The sequence below is a fragment of the Micropterus salmoides genome, unplaced genomic scaffold, assembly GCF_014851395.1.
Source record: "Micropterus salmoides isolate LMB-PRFRI ecotype aquatic unplaced genomic scaffold, ASM1485139v1 Ms_hic_scaffold_15, whole genome shotgun sequence".
NCBI classification, from domain to species: Eukaryota; Metazoa; Chordata; class Actinopteri; order Centrarchiformes; family Centrarchidae; genus Micropterus; species Micropterus salmoides.
Window position 1 is genome coordinate 26396295 of NW_024040596.1, and position 23979 is coordinate 26420273.

Sequence of the window (23979 nt, forward strand, 5' to 3'; positions counted from 1 at the left end):
AAACCCACAATGATAATTATCACGATAAATTATTATTTCTTTCAAGTTTAATTAAAGGCTGATTTTTGCTTCTGTGTGAAAGTTGAAGAAAGTAGATAGTTTAAAACTAAAATCAACAATTATTTATGGTCAGAACAAACTTCATGCCTAACAGTGGTCACTTAACAAATCTGGAGGTAGAACATTCAAAATAATTATAATAAAATCTTCAAAAATGTGTAAAATTAAGTAAAATCTTTCAGTCCATTTTTCGCCAAAAAATAAACACCTTAATAGAAAAATTAAGTGCTAATTAGTTTGAGTCAAATGAATTAAACCGAACATTTGTTATAGAGGAATATTATACTGCGATAATTCTCATTGTTTAAATTGCCCAGCCCTACTCCTACCTGATGCAAGTTGAACAAAAATGAAAAATGCAATTAAGCTTTAAAAAAAATAAAATCAGTTCTTTCTTTTATTGAAGTATTTAAAACCACAAATAGAGACTGAAGTGCACACTGTCTACCAACATCTACAGTATGCTTCATAAATTTAAAAATGCAATAAGACGTTAACATGGAGTGACAGACTACAAAAATATACAAGAGCACTGATGAGTTGAGTTGTAAACAGCCTAAAAACAGGCACATGGAGGAATCATATACACAGTCTACAGAGGATAAAGTAGGAAAATACCATCAAGACTACAGTTCTTAAAAACCTTCTTTTGACACAGCTTGAAAAGAGTGTTTCCCTTTGAGTGTTTCTTAGATTCATAAACTACACAACAGCTCAAGCTAAAAATGAAAAAAAGTGCTGCTAGCATTTTAAAAAACATAACTAAAACAAAAACAATAAGGTGAGACTAGGCCAAGGCATTCTGAGTTAAAACCATAAAATCCTTCTCCCATTTCTAAACAAAGCCTGGGTTGATGAAAGAAAAAGGGTCAAATCCTTTGGGTCATATTGAATAGATTCTTCTTTTTAAAAAGGTCTTTATAGCAGTCTGATCCAACAGAAGCAGTAGTCTCTTCAGCGTTTGCCATCTGTTTGGCACAGGCGTGTCTGCAGCTCGACTACCACACGCCTCATCATGCCTCCCAACTGATCGTGCATCTGAACGAGCTGCTGTGGTGAGCAGTAACCGAGTTCTAATGGCGTCATCCTGCAGGTCAGGGCCTCCACCTCTGACAGCAGCCCTTCAGGGTGACCCTCAGGTCTTCGTTGTCCAACCAGCGTGTCAGGTGTCGGATTCCCGGAGCTTTCTTGCTCCGGCCTCCCATCGTCAGAAACAGGCTCGTCCATCAGCTCTGTTGCTGCAAACAGAAACATGACTGTCTATATACTAAAAAGTAATAGGATTGACATTTTGAGAAATTGTTTTTTAGAGTTAGATAATAGGATCGATTTTCTCAACTTTTAGGTCGATATGTAAATATGGAGGCTGCAGCCTAAAGACTGGAAACAAGGGAAACAGCTAGCCTTGCTCTGTCTGAAAGTAACAAACGCTCACTAATCAATATTCGTTTAAGGCGAGACGCTGCAGGTTAATTAGGTAACAAAAAATAATGGATTTCACCATGAAAGTTGATTACTCACAATGAGACAAAATTTCTTCATATTACAGATTTTCTGAATTATTATGTTTAAATATGCAAATGAGGCAGTATCTAATGAAATATTTGCCAATTTGCAATTAAAAACGCAAATCTGAACATTGGATTAAATCAGGTTCAAAATTGTTGTCTCATTTTGTTGACACATTATACTCAAGTGCTACTGAAGTGGAGATTTTCAGCTAAGTGTGAGGAAATACCAACTTTGAGTCTCTGTAAAATTCTACACATTTTCATTGAGAAAAAAAAAAATAAAAAAATAAATATTTACAGACACAATATCAAATCAAATTATAAACACCACTCTCTTGGCTGGGGCCAGCTGAGACTCCAGACAGTGACTGGTCCCAAGCAAAGAAATAGTCCCACAACCCTCCCTGACTGGTTCCTGCTCGAGCTACTTATTTACTGTACAGATATTGTTATTGATCTTCTCATAAAACTCCTTGAAGAAAAAGCTTCCCAAAATGTTAAACTATTCCTTTAAACTTAAACAATTTCATGGATGAAATGTGAATTGGCACGTCCTTAACGATAAATGTATTTCGAGATAACTTGTTGATAATTTTTTCAAAACAAAAAATAAGGCATTATATACAGAGGGTTTTTACGCACCTAGTGTCTCGCCTGAGGTCTTATCCTCTTCATCCTGGTTTTGAGGAGCACTGGTCTCCTCAAGTTCAGAAGTCATCATCTCCGTTTCATCAAAACTCTTCAACTCATCACCACCTCGTCCTTTACGCTACAAGAGAATTGTTCAGATGTCAAATACAATAATTCCAAAATGTGTATCCTGGTGCTGTTGTCAACCTATAAAACTTAAAAAACAATTCTAAAATGAATTTAACAATCTTTTAAAATAAAGTCATACATTATGAATGCATGCATTAAAATGAGCTAGAAGGAACACAGACATTATACTGAAATGCTTTTTCATGGACTTCACATACTACAACAACAAAATAAAATAAATAAAAGATGCAACGTACAACCTAGCTCATAATGACTACATACATAGACAGTGACTGACAGGTGCATAGCAGCATGCACTATATACATTAAAGTAGTATTTCCAGAAGAAAATAAATGAAACAAAGTCACAGATAACAGATTTACATACAGCTATTAAAAAAAAAAAAAAAAAAGGCAGACCAGCAGTCAGAATGCCACTAATAACAGACAGCCTGAGGCCAGCAACATGCAATTTCAGTTTCAGTGTTGACAGAGCTGAGTACTGATTAATTATTTCTTTAAACAGATTTTAAATGAGCTGTATGTATCCAAGTCTCTGATAGCAGCTGGGATGGAGTTCCATTCTGATGCAGCTGAAACCGAAAATGCAGACTGACTGAAATTACTTTTTCTTAATGGGATAATACAATCTCCTCTTGCTGACCCTCTTGTGCGATGATATGCAGTTGTTCTTGTAGTAACAAACTGACTGAGTGGGGCAGAAGTCAGTCCTTGTATAATCTTGTACATGAGACAAGTATTTACATATTTAATCAGATTTGTCCAGCTCAACAAGTTGTATTTTGCTAATATTGGGCAATGATGAAAACGTACAGATTTTGTCCAGAACTTTGTTTATACAGTGACTGTAATAGTAGTAACGTATCCCCTGGCATACCTGTTGTTCATAGATTTTGAGTGCCTTTTTGACATTGGAGATCTTTGGTGAGCGAATTGGCAGAGCCTTGATTTCACTGGGAGTAAGAGCACTGAGGTCACCGACTGTTTTGATGTTTCGGGCTCGAACAAGCTGCCCAAAGCCCCGAGACCTATGAGGAGAATCAACAGCAGTCACACATAAATACACCCGATAAGATTTAAAAGAGATTTTTCTTTTTGACCCAACAGAAAACATCTTCCTTTCATTAACACTGTGCCTTCCTCACCACATGTTGGAGGATATCTGAGGTAGCACAGCTTCTACAGGTGCAGAGCAGCCAACCAGGGCAGGGTAGATACAGTCTCTGGAGACAGGCCGCGGCTCTTGGCTCATTTCAGAAATCTGTCGGGGGCGTTACATCTACCATTAGGACCAACAGGCTCCAACTGTTCAAACTAATACAATTTAAAGCTGCACACTGAATCAAAACAAAATGGTGAAGGATGTTTAGTAGAATTAGTATCGACGGAGCTTTTTAACCACCCACTGTGCTTGTCATTTTTTGCATACCAGGCATTTCTTGGAGCTCTTGTAACCTGGACTATGCAGATTTCTGGGACTAAAGACCAGCAAGCCTTTTGTTGGAGTAGTGACATACTAGAACAAGAAGCAGAGGGGAGTCAGGTTAGATCAAAGCAGATCATTTGCTAAAGAAACGTTCGGTTTCATGTGGATCAGAAATACGGCAATTAAGAAAAATGCTGGCCTCATTCCCACCTTAGGCTGTGGCACACTGCTAACTTTGGATCTCCTGGGCGAGCTGGTTCTGATGGCAGGGCTGCGACGATCAATGTCATCTGCTACTTCCTGATGTTGGATTGGATTAGCAAAGGATACACGCCTGGACTACAAAGTTAAAAAGACGAAAATAAAGTTACTTTCACCCACATTACAAATGGTCAGATTTTTATAGCAGAACTTGTGTATTTAAAATGCTTTTTGAAATTTACAAGTGCTGTGTCACTTACTTTGACAAGAGGTGAGGGAGTCTCATCCTCTAGTGGTCTCTTCTGGCCCTTTTTAAGAATACTGGTCGATGGGGAGGCTGAAGGAGACCAGGTTCCTTTGGTTCGGCCACTACTGGGGCTGTGGATGACATCCGTCTCCATTACAGCCTCCAGGTCCTTTTGTTTTGCCGGAGAATCCAGAAAAGCATCTTTGCTCGTCGATTCTGATAACACTGATGTATTGCAAACATCAACCAAATTTGCTACGACATTGTTCTCATCGTTGGCGGTCTCAGTTTCCTCTTCATCCTGACACTCTACACTCTGGGTTTTGCCGTCTTTATCGCTCTCCTGTAGAGGTGTGATGTCATCACCGGCGCTGGCCTCTGTGTGCTCATTTGTTGATTGGCCTTCTTTGATGGAGGCAGACTCTTCCTCCTCCTTTGAAAAATCCGGTACGACATCTAGACACTCCATTTGATTTTGTCCAAAAGAGGTGCTGTGACTGTCCCCAGCTGCATCCTCCACTGGAACTGGATGTTCGTGGTGGTTTGAATCCAAATCATCATTTTGTTTTTCTGTAACATTCTCAACAGACTCGGATGCTTGAGGTGCAGCTTCCTCCTCTGAAGTCTGCAGTTTCTCTGTTGTCTCATTAGGTGGCACCAGTGCGTCCACAGCAGATGGGTCACAGGGCACATTTTCAGTACAGATTCCAACTGATTCGAGCATTTCAGCAGATTGCAAGTCCTGAGAGTCACTTTCTTGTAAAGAGGCATCATCCATGTTTGTTTCAGAGCGCTCTTGTCTTTGCCCCTCCTTGTGAGGGGACAGACCGAGCGATTTGCTCTTTGTGTCTTCAGTCTCAGTTTTCTGAACAGTATCAACCTCTACCTCCATTGGAGATTCTTTGTTACGTTCCTCCTCAACGTTATGTGTAACTTGGAGCGACTCAGAACCCTGTAGATGTTGGGTTTTTAATGAATCCTCTAAATCAGTGTCAGTTTTTTTATCTTCTATGCTTTGTGTATCTGCCTTTTTAGAAGTATCAGAATCATCCTTTACAATATCATTGGTCATTTTGTCTTTAGATTCAAGAGTGAGAGGACTCTGAAGAGATGCTCGAGGTTTCCTGCCTCTCTTTTTGAGCATAGGTGAATTGTCCCTGGCCTCCGAGGATTCAGACTCTGAGGACTCTATATTGGCTACTAAGGCTTGAGAAGATCTTCGTCTTGAGTATCTGCCCCTGCCTTGAGAGGACTCTGTTGATCCAGCAACATCTAATGACTGAGAACTCTGTGGGGTGGAGCTCGGACTCGACACTGACTGCTCCTCTTGTACTTTGCTCCTTCTGGTCCTACCTCCAATTCTGGCCTCTTCCTGGACGACCGCTGACAATGCTGCCTGAGAACTGGACCTACTCTGCCTTCCTAATAAATCCTTACTTTCACTTTTATCTTCAGACCCTGCTGCCTCAGATGATTTGCTTCTCCTGGATCTACGCACAGACTGGCTGTCAGAAGACGAAGGTGTGATCACTTCAGAGTCCTCTTGACTAAGATTGTCATCCATACCTTCTCTTGTCTTGTGTTTGTCATTGACCTCTGATTCATTCACCAACTTTGTTGTGCTTGTATCTTGGGATTCGTCGTTAGTTGGAGAAGTGATTGTCTGAGATGCTCTCTTTCCCTTTTTAGGTTTTTTTTCTTTAAGCTCAAATTCTTGGGATCCAGTTTGAATGGAAGGAGTGGTCATTTGAGAATCTTTTAGTCTATCATCATCTTTTTCTGTCTTTTCTACAAGCTCAAACTCTTGGGATGTACCACCAGTTTGAGAAGAGGTCACTTTTAGTTTATCACTGTGTTTTTCAGTCTGTTCCGTCTGTTCTACAAGCTTAGACTCTTGGGATATACCACCAGTTTGAAGGGAAGGAGTGATGATTTGAGAATCTGTTAGTTTATCATCTTGTTTAATCTGTTCTACAAGCTCAAACTCCTGGGATGTACCATCAGTTTGAGGGGAAGGAGTGATCATTTGAGAATCTTTCTTTGGCTTATCACCATCCTTTTCGACCTGTTCTACAATCTCATGTGTGGCAGTTTGGCTGAACTCTTCTTTGTCAGGCAAAAGATTTTTCTTCATTCCATCTTTATCCTTGGTGTCTAGTGATGATTTGCTCCGCCGACCTTGCCTACCCTGTGACTGGCTTTCGTAATCAGACTGTGTTTCCGTTTGGCTGGACTCATGCGCTCTACTGCTTCTCCTTCTGGGTTCAGGTTGATCAAGGAACTCTGAATTGCTGTACAATTTGATCTTCTTGTGTGCTCTGCCCTGAGAATTGGTTTGCCTCGACTCAGTCTTGTCCTTCTGAGCCCTGCTTCGTAATCTGTCTCTGCCATTGTCCTCCTCAGCAGCCTGCTTACTTCGCGTGTTTGGTCTGCTTTGCACTGAGCTCGACTTAGGAGAATTGCTTTTAGGTTCTTCTCCAGAACGTCTCCTTTTGAACTGCGTGTATTTATCTTCGCGTTCATCGGGGTCCTCTCCGGGTAGCAGAGGTCTGACTCTGTAACGTCCAGACCGCCTGGGTTCACCTGGAGAGGTCTGGGTCACAGAGGATTGAGAATCATCGAGAGTTGGTTCAGATTCCTCTTCCTGGCTTGAGGGCATCATTTCCTCTATTTCTGTACTCTCCTTGGCCTCCACTTCTGCCTGGGTGTCTGGGATAACATCTTCATCCTCTGTTGCATCACTGGGCATCCTCTCAGTCAGTTTAACTGGCTCACTTCTTGTCCCAGAGTCTTTTGGCCTTCGAGGAGACTCTGTGGCATCATTCACAGGAGACTGCAAGTTCATTTTTCCAGTCTGAGCGGACTGGGAATCTTGAACATTTGGAGCAGTGGATGCCTTAGAGGATGATGTCTTCTTGGTGTTTGAGCGTTCTTGGCTATTGGAGGTCTTTATGAGGGGACCTGTGAAGGTGGACACACTGCTGGGGCTGGCAGGCTTTCCCTCTGCATACTTCTCCAGAGTGATAAAGGACTGACGGCGACTGTTGGGTTTCTGGGGAGTTCCTGAGACCAAATCTGAAGAGCCAGACATGTTAGGACTGGTGCCTTCTTTAGACTGGATGTCCATATCTTCTGCCTTATCGTCACTCTTGGCATCATCCTCCATAGAAACCTCTGCTGACTCAGGGATCATCTCTTCCTGCTCTTGGTTTTCTGTCATGTTATCTCCTGCTCTTGGGCTGGCATAGTCTTGAGTGTCTGTTGTTAGAATTTCATTGTCTTCCTCATTCTCCACAGCTTCAAGAAGAACCTGGAAGAAAAGATATATAGAAAGATGTTAGAAAGCATCTGTGTTTGCCACGACCACAGTGTGAGTATGTATAAAATACAAGTTTGGTGACTTTTCAAATTACACCATGCAAGTAAATGACGAATATTTGTTTCAGAATTCATTTCGACACCAAAGAAACATTTTCATTGAAAGACAGATAAATTTTTAGACAGATCGGGGCTAATGCAATGAATTATCTGGTCCGATATCTGCCTTCGAATAAGTATTTTGCCATTTTTCTGAGTTACTCATTCAGATTGAGATAAGATAGTAGTTAGACAGTACATAGTGTAGTAAAAGTATTTAACCTGATGATGGTACCATTGCTGAATTTAACACTGAAACTCCAGTAACAGTCCCAAAACAGTAGAAGTTAACAATGACCATGGAGTTTTTGTTTTATTCATTCTTGCTTGGGGAAGACTTTCCTGTAATTGTCGTGTAGTTTATATTTGCTCGTAATAGCGAATAGCATTCATTACCGTGCCAGAAGACTCTTTGGTAACCTCTTCAGCTTGTTCAGTTTGCACTTTGTCCCTGCGGGAAAAAAATTTATTATATGAATGCATAGGTTTTATTTTTTATGAACGCAGGAATTTATCTCGATTCTGTTAGCAGATGCTCAAAACTTACGAAGAGTCTTCTTGGCTCTGTGTGTACTGGGTGAAAACCGTTGTATCCAGAGAAGCATCAAGGTTGTTGTACATAGCAGGGATGTCAACCCTGTGCGAAAGAAAACATTAGCTCTACATAAGACTGACAACCTGGACACTTTAAATGCATTTTATAAATGGCAATGACAGAACTCTGACCTCTTAGTCCTTTTCACCTCCTTCTGGTGCTCCGTCAAAACTCGCTCCTTTGTCTCAGGAGGAATGAAGACAAAGTCGATGGAAGCCTCCTCCTCTAAAACCTCTCTGCGAGGAGGTTTGGGAGAACCAAAGTCCAGCTTTGTCTGTTGAAGGGAACACATTGTAAACCAGTTGTAGGAAAAAACCAAACAAGTCTGACTTGCAGAATGTGAGATTTCCCATTGTAAATTACATAAACATCTTTTACAGAGCGCCACTTAAAAAGAACATCATTCACATTGCCAGTGATAAAACAGCTGGCAAAGCAACCGTGTGTATGTAAAGATGATTAATGCCGCCAATATGTTTTATATTATATAATCAATGAGAAAGTGGTCACAGAGTCAGTGATAAAATTTAGAATCTGTTTCTATCAGACTGTCAGGCATCAAAACAACAATATAATGAGTAACTTCTTTCATAGCAAAAAAATATAAATTCTCCCGAACACACCCATAAGATGACCAATCAATACATCTCAAAGTAAAGTTAAAGTAAGAGAGCTGACAGGCCCCTGTTTAAACTCAAAGCACACGCTACAATCACAGGCGTCTTGCTCTGCTAGGCCACTCCGTCACCCAGCGTTTCATTTCAATCATTCATTGAATGGGTAATCGTCCACCACTTTCTCATAAGATTTCATTCTTCTACACACCTGCGTCATGGGTACACATTACACAACACACAATAATCACATGGTCCCTGGCACCTATTTTCAGGAACAATGCCTAAAATAACATTCCCAAAATAAATCAGTGATTACTCCTCAACCATTAGGCCTAGATGCATAATTCTGGTCTCTTTTGAAAGGTCAGAAGCATATACAACAGTTATTACACAACCTTTCAAAAATATACCAGGCAAATGTCCATCTTTACTGTTTATATGTTCACTTTTATAGGGAGTTTTCTTCAAAACATTATTTCTCTCCATACAACCACGTTCCAAATAACAAAAGTTTCCAAAACATTGAAAATTGATAAAAAACAGTCTATATGACCAAAAGCACTCCGATGCTTTATAGGCCACAGGTCACAGGGCTGTGAGTGGGTCTTTCTCTTCATATTGAAGAGACAAATCGCTTGCAATATATTGCATGTCTGTAGCTCCAACGGGTCGATAAAGACCGCCTCTGCCAAAGCAAACTCTTCTTCTCTACTTCAATCTGATGATAGAATTGAAACTTATCGGCTAACCCGACCTCACCAAGATGGCGGCTCGCCAGACTGTCTCTGTTGACACAAAGGACCGCTGTTTTTGAACAGACAACAGCTAGAACAGCGAAAATCGATTACCTGCCCAGTATTGGGGGTGGGGGTGGGGGGGGCAAGTTAACATGGCAGACAAAGCCCTGTGAGAGCTTTGGCATATATCCCAGTTAATTCCAGGCCTTGTGTGGGACCTTCTAGTTGTTATCAATGACGTTTGATATTTTCATATGCAGCCCTGAAGTGTAAGCTTTCAGATAAACACCATTTTGTCAAGACATATTTAGAATAGGCAAAACAACATGTCTCGTCTAAACTTACAGAAACTGGCTTGGAGGTCTTTGTGGAGCTCCTGTCCTTCAGCTCAGCAGCCTTTCCCAGCAGAGAGTCCCTCTTCCCCGCAGATGAAACCGGCATCCCACTCAGCTTGGTCTCCAACTGGGAACTCTCACTCTAAAAGACCGATCAACCACAAATAACAATGAGAACAGAGACAGCGATGGATGTAGCTCAAATCACAACACTGAAAAAGGTGAAAGCAACTCACTGAATATTGTCCACTGAGCTCATCAGGAACACTGACAACCTCAAAGCCAGGAAGAATGATTGGGGTCTTCTGCTTCACTTGGCTCAATACTGGCCTGTGTAAAGAAAGTGGCAACATTGATCTGATTACTGTAAGCCCACCTAAATTAATTGAATTTCTTCTATTGTTGCATTCCCACTGCAGCAGTATGTCATAATGATTTTATAGACTGACAAAAAGCCCCATATGACCTGAAGATTTTCACCTGATCTCATCGGGGTAAGTGAGGCTGACTGAGTTGGCGAAGGTCGAGTTCCAGAACTGGACGACTGTAGTGCGGAGCTGCTTGTTCTTGTGAGGAAACAACACGCAAAGCAGAGGAGAAAGCAGAGCCAGGAGTTCATCGTTGTACGCCAAAGTAGAGCGGGTCTGCAGGCAGCCGAGGACCTCACTGGGAAGCTTCTCCAACTGCAGGATTCAGAGGCCAAACAAGCAGAGTTATTGCTTAAAAATAAAAGTGGTTAAAATCTGTGTACCCATTTAACAATCAACCCACCTTTCCCAGAAGTTGCGAGTTAAATTTGGGCGGCTCACTGGCTGCTTGTTTGTAGAAGAGGGTGAGAGGGTGAATCAGGGAAGTCAGGGCTTCTTTGACAGTGTTGGCAAGAACGAGGTTGGTGAAGAGGGCAGACAGGACGGTGACCAGGGCCAATCCTGTGGCTTCAGAGGAAGCCTCAGGGCCCTCCAGATAAACCTCTAGACATTGAACTAGCAGTGACTGGAAGGTGGACAGATTCCCCAGGACCTTATTCCTCTTTTTCATCCAGTTTACTGGAGTGTGAGGAGCTGAAAGAAACAAAGAGTGAAAAATGTGAATTATCCATTTAAACAAAGTATGAAGATTGAACAAGAGTAACTTATGTTCTTACACTTTAGTTTCTGCTGAAACTGAGGAGTGTAGGGCGAGAAGTCCACGCACTCGACCATGACATGGAGGAAACTGGCAACAGCATTTAACGTTGAAGGAACCTGAAGGATCAGATGTCAGGATCATTATGTCAAACCAGGGTTGTTGTCTAAACAAATCAAAACTACCATTTATTACAGCTGATTTGTTGTATTTTTTCCCCATCATGATGTCTAGATGAGGGTCTAAGGATAGAGGGTGTTGTACGTTGAGGCAAATAAAAATTACTTGATGAGGTAAAATTTCAAATGCCAGTTTTTTGTTTATTTGAACCAAAAATGTGTTTACCTCCATACGTCGATTCAATTGTGGGAACAGTTTTCCTGATGACTGTACAGTAGCAGCCATCACAATCCTCAAACTTTATTTCTCCCCCCCCCCCCCCCCCCCACATAGTAGTTGAATTATTTCAGGTTGGCAGACCATTTGTTTTGTATGACCTTTAGACATTTACACATCACTGTGGGTTGTTCTTTTCCATGATGACAATTTCTCTCCTCTACTCACCATTAGTGCGTCTCTGTCTATTGCAGCCGTCATCTTTGTACAGAGCTCCTCACAGCAGATGTTCTCCTCAGCTGTGACCACCAGCGCAGAACACCGAGCAAACACTTTGTACAGCTTTGACCACGAAGACAGCATCGACTTCTGGGCCGCCTGAACAACACACGGGGGATCAGAATCAGGTCATTCCCTTTGCTCAAAGTGAAATTAGGATTTTGGACCAGTGTGGCTGCTTCATGGTCTTCAAGAGCAAACAGTTAAGAGGATGATGTAGGTAAAATAAAATCTTAAAATAAACAAACAGACCTGCTGTAGTGGTGCGCCACGTAGTAGGTGTGTAACTGGGAACAACAAGGCAGAGTGTATGGCACTAAAGTTGTGCTCCAGAGCGTCCCCTTGGTTGACTTCATTTGACTGTAAAACAAAAAGTTTAAGGTTACTGGTGTGAGATTAAATTAATTTAGTGCTCTGCTGCCACGATCACTTAAAGCTTTTAGAGGAAAAACAGTAAGTAGCTGTGATCGCTTCTCCTACAATAACAGCGATCAGAATTTTAATCTTCCCAGAAAATGACCAATTACAGTTTATAATTTGTGCAAATGTTTGCACCTTTTTATATACGGTCTTTTGTTTTGCGGTGAAAGAACAGACTGAAGATGTCGTAAACTGATGAAAATAAATTTATTTAACTCACAGCGGCTCCGCTTACTAGGTTTGCTGTCGGTATACTACTAATTTAAACTGCTGCCGTTTGTTTGTGCTGCTCAGTAGTATACTCAGTGCATTGCACATTAGAAGCGGGGTTGAGTGGGTTTATTTTGTGCAAATAGATCTCCTATATTTGTTTCAAATTGTAACCCCAATTTTAAGGCTGCCCTTGTCCCTACTAACCTCTTCATAACTCGGCCATCAGTTGCTGCTCAAGGTTTATATCTCCCACCCTGATCCACCAAAAAAGAAGCCTTGATTGGCCATGATACCAAACAGGCCTGAATAAGACTAAAATCTAAACTAAAACTTGATATTAGGCATTCCTCCACCATTAATGGCAACGTTATCAGTCCCACTGCTTCTCTGCCCACCTGTGTGATTGTGTCGGTAAGCGGGCTGACCATCACACTCCACATCATCCACAGCCGCTCCTTGTTCTGCACGGACCCAGCGCTGCGTCTGATGGCCGCCAGCACCGCCTCCGCGAACGCAAGAGGGGAAGTGGGTCCGGACAAACCGCAGCCCACCAGCGTTTGAAGGCACTGAAAAAAACTACCGACAGAAAGACATCAAGCAACACTCCTACAGGATTTAAAGTAATGTAAAGAGTATGTACTACATTCTTAAAAGTTCTTAATTTTTAGGGGCAATTTTTATTATTTTTTTCTTTTTAAACAAAATGTTTGCTTGGTTTTTATTTAGAAAAAAAAAACAACACACATTAGTAATTTAATTCAAACCTGCCATTCTCATTTACACTAGCAGATGGTGCCAAACAATTATTTCTCCTGCAGGTCTGAAGCAATGATGATGCATTTATCATAACCATTTAATGAATGACTCAGTCTCTCTGTCAGACCATGAGGCTTCAAGTCTGCATGTAGCCTTTTCAGACAAAACTGCTTAAAAATGCAACCATGGATGTTGCAAACTACAGATGTGAGGACAGATTAAACAGCCATCTAAAGTAAATAAATAGTAGACCCACCTCTCGTCCTCTATGTAGGCTGAGAGCATGCTGCTGTTGTAGAGGAGCAGAATGAGGAACAGAGCAGGCGTCCCCTAAAAAATTAGATACAGTTTAACCAATCCTTTAAGAGCATTACCATGAACACTGAATACTGGCTACAGTGGACCAAGAAGCACTCACATTTAGCACATCCATTTTGCCCACTTGATAGGAGGCAGAGCCAAGAACTCTCTGGGGAAGACCTTTCACTGTGGCCTCAAACAGAATCTGGAGTGAAAGATTTTTGGTATTTGGATTTAAGCCATTTAACACAGATCAACTTCTAAAAACCGCAACACAACAATACAATTCAACAATATTTAAATATTTCACAATCAGGTTAAAAGCAGCTGGTCAAGGAGTCTGAGAGTCACTGAAATGGTAAATTTAACTGTCAGCAAAAAGGTGAAACAAAATTTTTTCTCCTATAATTTGTAACTAATTTCTAGACAGCCCTGTGTTTTAAACTAAAATATGACATTTAAATGGAGGTACAATATATGAAAAAATTCACACATTTATTCTATGTGTACCTACAGTAAGTAAGGTAAATGAATGATGAGGCAGAGTACACAACAGTACATGATCTCCGTCTTACCAGGACTTTATTTGCAGGCACAGCTTCTGAAGTGACGATGCTCTGCAGAACCTGGAGCATCATGGTCAGTACCTCACAGCCCTGGCGATCCTTTTTACTGCCTACTGACAGCCAGGGAAGAGATTCATCACAAAATCACATCAGCAGAACGCCAAATGCAAACTAATTATGCTCTAATCTTTTTAGGCTTAGCATGAGAGTTGGAAATGTGTCTAATTTCAGAGAAGAGGGTCATCATTGGGGACAGACCCCTCAGTGCGTTTCTCTCTTCACAGCAGTCCGGACCACAAGGGCCTGAACGCTCCGACTTAAACTGATGACAGTGAGAGTGGGTCGGGCAGGAGACGAGGATGAGGTCTTGCTGGTCCTCCTCCCACATGACAGAGACCAGACCCAATCAGAGTGCTCTATGTGGCGCTACAAGGCGGAAACCACAACTTTAAGATTCCACCATGAAGAGCAGCGGCCACAATAACAGTTGAAATGGTTATCTAGATCAGTGGTTCTCAAACTTTCTCACATCAAGGATGTTTTGGGAATGGGTTTGTGGCAAATGTCACTTTGAGAACCACTGATCTAGATAAAATCATAATATCATTCATTGCTACCATTTCTATTTGTCCCTTCATTTCATATCTGGAATTAGCAAGTAATCATGGTTTGTCTTGTCAGTTTGCAAACATGTATCATTGTGGTAATACAAAAGCATCCCAATAAATAAACACCCTGCAAAGTACTTCTGGCATCACTGGCTTCTTGTAAAACATTATAGTACATTCACAGCATTTCATAAGTCAGTAGACAGGCAAAAATCACTCAATCACAAAAAACTACTTTGTTTACTGCCCGACAGAAGTAGAAAATGCTAACAAAATGAGTAAACGTGGAGTAGCTCTCAGCTTTTTTTAAATTTAGTTTTCTGATGACAAACATTTTCAAAACCATGTTGCAAACGTAAATGAGGAGTTCGATTCTACAGCTACTTTTGGAGTTATAATTTGCTGCTTAAAAGGTGTATTATTCCATAATAGTGCACTTTTAGTGGATGGGCTGAAGAGCAGGTAAGATTGTTCGTATTTAATGAAAAGATGGGTTATGAGCATTAATCAGCATTTCTTTGGTAGTGTTCTCCACATGTAAACAATTCAGATTTTTTGCCAATCAGGAGGACTTAACACCCAAGTACTTACCAGACTCTATAGTTAAGTTGACAGACTGGACAAGGCCGGTCCATATGACAGCCAGAAGAGGATCTGTAGGAGGAGCAGGAGAAATGGAACCGTAACTCAAGACAGCAGGTTTTGGGTTGAAGCTGCAGGAAATCTGAGAATGTGCATTGCATAACTTTGTTACAGTAAAACCTGATGTTCATTCCAACACAGTGAGCTCTGGCCTAACAAATGCAGGGTCGTTGAGCCAAAAGGTCGAACGTGGCTCAGTTTCTGCCATAATGCAACATCATTCAGCAGGGCACTGCGTTGGCTAATCACATATATTGTAAAAAAAACAAAAAAAAGACACCGATACAGCATAGTATCGTTATATTTGCCATGGCAATACAGTATCGATACACGGATGCCAAGTATTGATATTTTATTATATAAATTGCAGATGGAAGTTTTAACTTTTTTGTACTAGAATAATAAAATCTATTGCTTTTTTAGTCCACTAGAAAACTTAACAGGACCATATAGAGGACTGAAGTGATATGAACAAACAGAAATCTATCTTTGTCAACATCTGTTTATCTAAAAAGTTTGACTTTAGGGACCTAATTGGAAGTTGGAAAGAGGTAATAAATTGCAATATATCTCAATAAAATCGAATCGCAACATAAATATCGTGATAATATCGTTTCGTGGGGCCTCTGGTGATTCCCACCCCTAATATATTCAAGCCCCATTCATGGTGGATTACTTCACAACATGAACTACCGTTTACCTCACGATCATCGTGATCAAATCCTCTGAGTATTACAAACTAGAGACCTACGTGGGACTGTTTCCTTGATCCAGCCAATTTTGTAACCATACCTCCCTCTCCCGCAACATATGTATCCACACAATCATTGTGACATGCAGAGTAAAAATAAATAAATAAAAGGACAGATGTTTGGGCTATGCTCAACGTTCAGTATTACCGACCTAAATCATTGCATTCATTTTTGTCATTAACAACGGAAGCCAGCGAGGATGTGCAGTGAGTAAACCCCACTCCTCGACACTGGCGACCAACGCTAGGGCCATGGGGTTTTGCCTCCTCATCAATATGGGCTCCAACAGGGACTTCCTGGGTCATATTTCATTGTCTCAAAAGGATCCTGAAACAACATTCCCTACTTACAAAGCCCCCTGCAGTGTTTTAACACAAGGCTGATGTTGTTCTGAAGGCCATCTAAGAATTTATGTTACTGCAGAAAGCCAACGACAACCAGGTTACTTTAGGACACATAAAAGCACTTTGTTTAACTTAACCCAATGCCATACCTCTAAATACGTGCTATACCTCTAACACGGTTATCAGTCAATAAACAAAGAACAGCTGCTTCCATTTTTGTGAATTGATAAATGGCCAGCTACAGTTTCTGAAGTACTTGACAACAAAACTGGCTTCATTTAACTCTGATGACAAGGAGACGCCATTCCATTTAACTCTTAGACTCCTAAGAGAATGAAAGTCATATTTACATGAGAGCTTTACTTGAATGAGATGATTTTAATTCCCCACTGACTGTGACATCTACCTGGAGCGTCTTTGCCGATGCTGATGAATCCATCTCTGATGTTAGAGGTGAGCACAGCAGCATGTTTAGTAAAAGAGGAAGCACCAGAGAGGAGAGGGTGGTTCAAGGGCTCTGGAAATAAGAGAAACATGAGGTGAGCTATAACATGCCAATACACATTATAATTAAACGGCAGTTTGTTTTTTTTATCGACCCAACATGCACACTATAGTGGTTGAACAGCTGATCTATCAGAACCTAGCATGAGACTGAATGTGTATTTGTTTTCATCATCAACATCGTATTTTGCCCAGTCAATAGAAAGCAACATTTTCCCCCTGCTGATTTAATGTTCAGTCGACAAGCTGTGGCAGCAATTGCTAGAGACAGTTCATGGCAACTGAAGAGTCAGTCAACTAGCAATCTCCACAGCTGCCTCATCCATGCTTGTCACATTTTTTCTGGCTCAGGAAGATTGTGCCATTCTTAATCCTGCTTATTAAAGCATAAAATTGAGATGTGGACATCAATTCAGACGTCTAAAAAAAAAAAAAAAAAACAAGGCGCAATGATCCAAGTAAGACAGGCAGGCAATAACAGGTTATTCCCTACTTTGCTGCTCTAGCTTTCTCAGGCAACCCTGTATGACATCATCTACAACACTACTCCTTCTCTGCAAGGTATTATAACCTGCTGTACATAGAGCATTCAGGTGGTGTATTCTGACAAGTTTTGTCTCTGCGAGTCCATTAAAGACACCCTGTGGATTTTTTTGTAATCAAAAGTTATGTTTTGTATTTCTCATCCAAAAGCACTGTGTGGATCCTTGAACACACTGACTTCCTTCTTCAGCAAACATTTTCTAAGATTTTAAAATTCAGCATCATTAACATCCATGTTTACTTTCTAGCTGTCTTCTTGCTTGCCATCGTTTGTGCATCACTACCTTTTCTTGGTGCGTTACTACCACAAACTATTGATGGTCTTATAAAAACTCCACAAGATATTAATAAAACCCAGTAGGATTTTCAGTCGAGGCTCAAGTACACCCTATTTATAAGCAACATGTATAAAGATCCCCTTGTGCCAGAGCAGGTCAGTGCAAATGTCTGAATGGCTGCAATCATGTCCAAGAAGCTAGGTGGTGGGGGTACGTTGCTCTGACTCTCACCAAGACTCAGGTTGAGTTTGTTCTTTGATGCTGCAGCAATAACCTCTGGTCCCAAAAAATAGTGAAGCAACATCTCCAGGCCCAGCAGCTGGATGGAGGGGAAGGTGGAGGGGATCTGGACGCTGGAGTTCAGGCTCATCCGAGGCGTGCTGGCTGGGCTGTTGAAGCCTGAAGTGCCTGCAATAGGGAGGAAGGAAAAAAATTCTCAATCTATGTCCTTCCTCACTGAGATGCAACTTCAGTCTTTGGTCTAGTGGATCATATACTGAAGAGGATTGATTAGCCCAGGTAGAGGGCAGTGGATGGTTAAACATACCAGTCTTGGGTGTGCCCGGTGCAACAGCACCATTCTGACCGACAGCCCTAGAAGGGGTGCCTGGGACTGAAGAGGAGTCAGATCCAATAGTGCACTGGAGCAGGGGTACAGAAACCTGGAGAGACAAAAACTGTTCACTCACACTACAATGTTTTACCCTGCAGTACATCATTACTTAGTACTTTGTATCTAACCTATATTTCTCCCGTCATAAACAAGCTGTGGGCTTCATGGGGTCAAATGTGACACTTTTAAATCCTTTGGATTTTAATACCATTTTAACATCATAAACAAGAGGAAATGTAGAAAAACAAACAAAAACAAATAAATAAGCACACGAAACTCATTCTTACTGAACAACTGACAACTGCACATTTTGGGACAGCATTAATAACATCTTTTATGTATTTATTCAATTGTCCTTTCACACTGGAAATGTGTGCATATTAAGACTGAACACGCTGCTCTCACTACCTCCCCCAAACAAAGCCGTCTCTCCCGACTTTTTAAACGTTCAACACCACCAGCTGAAATAAAAAATTAAAGCAAGTAAATCCCGACTTTTAAACTACTGTTTTTCTGTACATGTAGCCTGTTAATAAGAGCAATTCAGTATTTTTACAAAATGTTACGTCAACACCACTCTCTCCCGATGAGTCCAAGCATCACTGACAGTCGCTGCTGGAGTTTCTTTCCGCGATTTTCACGTTGCTGTGCTGCTTCAATAATAATTAAATGTAGAATTGTTCGCGGTTGAAAGCTTTTTGCTGGTCGCACAGAGTTTACAACAGACTTAGACTGTGACAGAATAATGGCAGTAGCTACTTACAGCTGTGGAGAGAATGCCTATCTCCCTCATTCTCCAGTCTTCCTTTAGTTTTTGTATCTCAGCGGACATGAACAACAAACTCTGGTGCCACTGACCTGCTGCGAATTCAAGTTAAGCATAGTGCGTTCAGTAAGGCAATAACTCAGCGTTACTTTGATTAGTAACTGTAATAATGTTACTTAGGACTCCGCCGTGTGGTGACATGGAACAGCAGCTCCCTCATGTACAGAGGGGCTACAAGCATATAAAACAGTACTTAAGATAATGGCCATAAGGTGGGATCTTTGTCTTGTTTTTGCTTATGCAGACTGGCTGGGACTGGTGAGATGTTGCAATAGTTGAGAGAGAAAGAGGGGCATGTCTAACCTGATCAAAGTTGGGTGACAGGTTGGGCCCAAGTTGCACCACCAGGTACCACCAGACCTCCACCTTGGTGAGCAGCAGAGCCTCTGTCCTGACATGGATGGATGTGAGGGGCTGCATCAGGAGCTTCATACGTTTGCTACTGCAGAGGATGTCTTCAGGAGAGACATGTATGAAATTAAACTCAGCCGTGGGGAGTTCAGAAACAGGAGCAAAAGCAACTGGGGCTAGAGAGTCGAAGGCTCACCTGGATTCAGGGCAAAGTTATCTATGAGGCTCTTCCAGGCAATGAAGGCAATCTTCTTGATGGTAGGAGAAGAGCTGCGGAAACCAAGTTCCTCCAAATGCAGCAGAGAATTGATGAAGGGGCCTCCTCTGTGCAGTAACTGCGTATGAAATTACTTATGAGATATGGATATTTACATCCGATAGTCGGCAGTTCCTCATGCTTGGGAAACCTCACACAGGGAACATCACAGTCTGGACTAAAGCTTATCTTCATCTTTTCAAATCAGGTTGCAGATCAAGTCAACTCCAATGTGCCTCACTACAAATTCCAATTCCTTATGGACACTACATTACTGTTCTTCAATATGGGCCACACGATCAGTCCTCCATTCATCTACTAATAACATGCTGACACACACACACACACACACACACTTTACCTTTCCGAGCAATTTCACAAATAAGGGCCAGAGCTTCAAGACATTAGTTTCATTCTTGGACATGAAAAGCTTCTGGAGCTCTGGTATCAGTTTCTGTGAAGACAAAGAGGCACACCAGCAATGTTATTTACACTGCTCAATTCCTTTATCGTCAAGGCAGGTGTTCAATACGAGGAAGGCTGGCACTTACTGCTGCATGTGAATCGTGCATATTTAATTAAACAAGATCAGGGGCTGAATGTTTCCAGTACTTTTGTGCAGGGCTTTTCACCTTACTACTACTGAAGAACTGTTACTGACACACAGATACTCACTGAGGACATCATTGGTTCGATGATGGCAGCCACGTCCATCTGTTTTTCCAGGAGAAGAGGCATGCCCATCTCCACGGCTGCTGCGGCCCGTAGACGCACCTTAGAGGCAGAGTGGACCACCAGCGGAATGACGAGCTTCGCCCACCGCACCGCTCCATCCCCCATCTGGACCGGTACTTGCTCCACCATCCTATAAATACCAGGAGAAATTAGATGCACTTAGATGTGCACTTGCAATCAACACAAATGGACTAGAATGATAAATTACGCTAAACGGCATGTTGTTTCAGCCTGGACATCCCAATATAAACATGTACAGTTGTTATAATGCTGATGCAATGTTATAAAAGAACTTAAGCCCACCATGCTACACTAAAAAAATAATTTACAAACTAAACTTTCCAGCAATGCTATCTACCGTTACAGTTGCTGGTATTCTGCCTTCCTCACCAAATTGTACCATCCTGATCTGGTTCACTACAATGATATGCAATTTGCCATCTGCCTGAATTCTTGTGATTGCAGCAGGTATTGAATAGAACTGTAAAAAGGTAAAATCAAACAACTGGTGAAGTTTATCTAATATCAGATAAATTGATGCCTAAAATATTTCAGAATTAAGAGACAGATGTTAAAACTACAGCTAATGACAGAACAAACAAACTTTAGCTAACACACCTACATTCACATGTAAACAGAAATGCAGCCCATCACTGCCAAACTCATTAATAGATCTTGCAGTACAGAAAAGACAAAACTAGACAACTAAACCCAAGTTATTAATGTTTTCTGATGCTCTTCAGGCAATGTTCACATCCATGAGTAAAAAGGCCTGTATTTTCAATTCAATGTCATATGTAAACATTCATATAATACATATGCTCGTAAGACGCAGAATGATCCTGAATGCTATCATGTATTACAGGCAAATACATACATCTCAATGGCAAATTGACATAGTATATCAGATTTGTACTGTTATGCGAATTTATAGTCACCCAAGATCTGCTTCATGTCCTGTTTGCAGATAGAAATAATCCCACGCATCAAAGAATTAATATGATATGATGTTTTTTTACCTAATGACAACATTCAAGGCCTCATGCTCCATCACCGCAGACTGGACATCCTCTCTACTCCACACACTCTCCAGCGCACCCAGTATAGACGACACCTGAGAGAGTGAAGCAAAGTCGATCAACACACCACCATCATGACACCTCTTAAAAACCACCACTGCCCAGTCATATTTCTAAGGATTCAAATGTCTGCTGATGCTCACTTTTTTGGCAACCACATGTGGAGGAAAGTTCTGTTTTGAGATGACCCATAATGCTCTGGTGCATGTGTTCTTGTCTGTTGATTTCATCACCAAGGAGCAAAGTGCGGACAGTAATTCCTCTGCAAAGGTTTCTGGAAGACAAGACGATAATCACCCTCAACAGCAATTACATTCCCATAGAATTTTATCCATTCACATCTGAAATAATTTACTTATTTTATACAACAGTAACATACCAGACACTCCAGAGGCGACGTGAGAATGGTACAAACAAAAGCCTAAAGCTTGTAAGGCAGCTTGGCTCAGCTCTGCATTTGGACTGGTTATGTGAGCCTGGAAACACCATGAGACAACAGAATAGTAGATATCAAGAGCTTTAATATAAATATGTTGAGTTCCTCCAGCTTTATATGTAATAATGAGGCACAAAAGACTCACCAAAGTGGCTTTACCCAAACGAGAAAAGTGCTTTTCAATGGCAGGGAGAAACTGGCGGCCTTCTTCTCCGCTGAGACGACTGGACAGGACAAAGAAATAAATTGTTTCTTACTCATATTCTAGTTGTAACTGAGACACTCTGTCTCAACACATCCCCTGAGATATCAGGAGGATAGTCAAAGATGAGCACTAGTAACGTACTTGGCGATGGTGAGGTAGGCGTCTGTCTGCTCTGACTGCCCAGCTGTGCTGTCCTCAAGAGACTCCAGCAGTGGGAGGAGACTTGAACTGCTCGGAGGCTCCGCCGTCGCCATCATTATTACGCACCTCCTCAAGGCCTTAAAAAATGAAAATAAAGGAAGGGAGACACGCTGAATGCAAGGGGTGATTAGAAAAAGTGACAACAGAAGCCATGTTGGGAAATAGGGAGAAAGAGCAGAGTCTGAACAAGGTCATTCTCAAGAGAAACAAAGTCTTAATACAATCCTCACATGCTACTGTTTGCATAAGTCTTTAGAAACACTGTTGTAATTATCCTTGCTTTAAATGAAGTGATCTCTTTCTAGAGGGACTACTGTACATTGTGAAAAATGCATTATAAAGCTCATCTGAGCGAATATGAAGCTGCAGCATTCGGAGTCAGCCATGGGAGTCTTAAGTCAGTAAGGACACAATAACATTTTCAAGATGCAGAGTGAGTGTGGCATTAACATAGACTCGAAAACTATTCTAAAAAGTCCTTTAAACTGCTCTTTAAAAATCTGATAAGCTGTTAGATGTCATGGACTGCTTCATAGCTTTTTACATAATGAATAGGAATAAGCAGGGCATACCTCAGTGAGATGTACGTAAAGCTGCGTTGACCCTCCACTCTATCCAGAGCTGTAGAGAATGGGATAAATAAAGACAAAGGTTATGACAAATGGACAAATGTGTGTGAGCACATGTTAGGACTAGGTGCCAATGCAAGCGCTCAGAGTGACACTGCTGGATGCTACCAGAGGCCAAAAGTCCCGTTTAGCAACTTCCTCTCGGGCACCCAGAGGAACCAAAACAAAGTCTGTCAGTGTCCTGCGGTAAATAACACCCTGTGACCTTATTAAACACACTCGACACGTCTTAAAGTACGAAATGTAACGACTCTGGGACCAAACCATTAAATGCATCTTGTTAGAAAACGCTGAACCATGCGTGGGAATAGCACGCAGCCTGCTAACGTTCACTAGCGCCAACAGATTAGCAGCGCTAGCAGGCTGCACGTCGAGCAAAGTTTCGAGCTCGCACAACTGGACCCCGCGGCTGCTGCACACAGCGGTGACACCGCCTCACCTGGCGGCTCACCTGTCCGCGGCATGGGGCTTTATTTAGACTCGTCGACAAGCACATAAACAACCCTAACGAACAAATATTTACACTTGTTTGACAAAAACACACACCGTGACTGCTTACCTCCGAGTTCAGGACGAAATGCAGGACGCAGAAATGACACAAACACACCATGAAGACCAGCGCACACCGGCCGTCTTCTTCACTTTGTGGTGTTTGTAACTCTGGACCCCAGTTTTTATATGTTTAATATTTTAGCTTCCTTCTTCTCTTGTGCTGCTGCTGCTGCCCCGCGAAATTGCTGGCGCCAAACCACCACGCAGACGTACAAAATGACGTTTGATCCGGCGTACGTCACGCATAGTACCGCCCATTCAGCCTTATAAGTAAAACAAGCCAGCTGACGGCGTTATGCCGATGATATTTCCAATAAAAGGTATAACCATTATAATAAATAATATATAACAATAATAACAACAAAGCAAATCATAGTGCTTTACCCACAAGCTCAAAATTACATCCTCAAATATCTTTTTTCGTCCAACAAACGACCCCATAACCCCTAATATATTTAGTTTACATAAAACAAAGAAATAAATCCTCACATTTGATAGACTGCA

The 23979-nt window shown here is 41.5% G+C and overlaps 1 protein-coding gene across 2 annotated transcripts; it reads right to left on the minus strand.

Annotated features, from left to right (window-relative positions):
- Positions 1-434: 434 nt before the first annotated feature.
- Positions 435-23681, minus strand: rif1 (replication timing regulatory factor 1). Of its 2 annotated transcripts, none has more exons than XM_038721318.1 (36): positions 23483-23681; positions 22867-22915; positions 22235-22371; positions 22034-22112; positions 21832-21928; positions 21596-21726; positions 21393-21487; positions 20314-20503; positions 20000-20092; positions 19579-19717; positions 19335-19486; positions 18140-18254; positions 17824-18000; positions 16674-16784; positions 15121-15183; positions 13931-14031; positions 13474-13560; positions 13312-13385; positions 12695-12875; positions 11919-12026; positions 11616-11765; positions 11071-11170; positions 10698-10987; positions 10407-10609; positions 10163-10256; positions 9937-10068; positions 8369-8511; positions 8190-8279; positions 8039-8093; positions 4239-7535; positions 3988-4116; positions 3781-3867; positions 3497-3612; positions 3229-3379; positions 2214-2340; positions 435-1298 (listed from the first exon to the last, which is right to left on the minus strand). In XM_038721318.1, the coding sequence occupies exons 3-36, from the start codon at positions 22348-22350 to the stop codon at positions 1015-1017; spliced, it is 7557 nt and encodes a 2518-aa protein (XP_038577246.1). In that variant the 5' UTR covers positions 22351-22371; positions 22867-22915; positions 23483-23681; the 3' UTR covers positions 435-1014. The 2 variants fall into 2 exon arrangements, with proteins under 2 accessions (XP_038577246.1, XP_038577245.1); XM_038721317.1 differs by having other exon boundaries at positions 13931-14034.
- Positions 23682-23979: the final 298 nt, after the last annotated feature.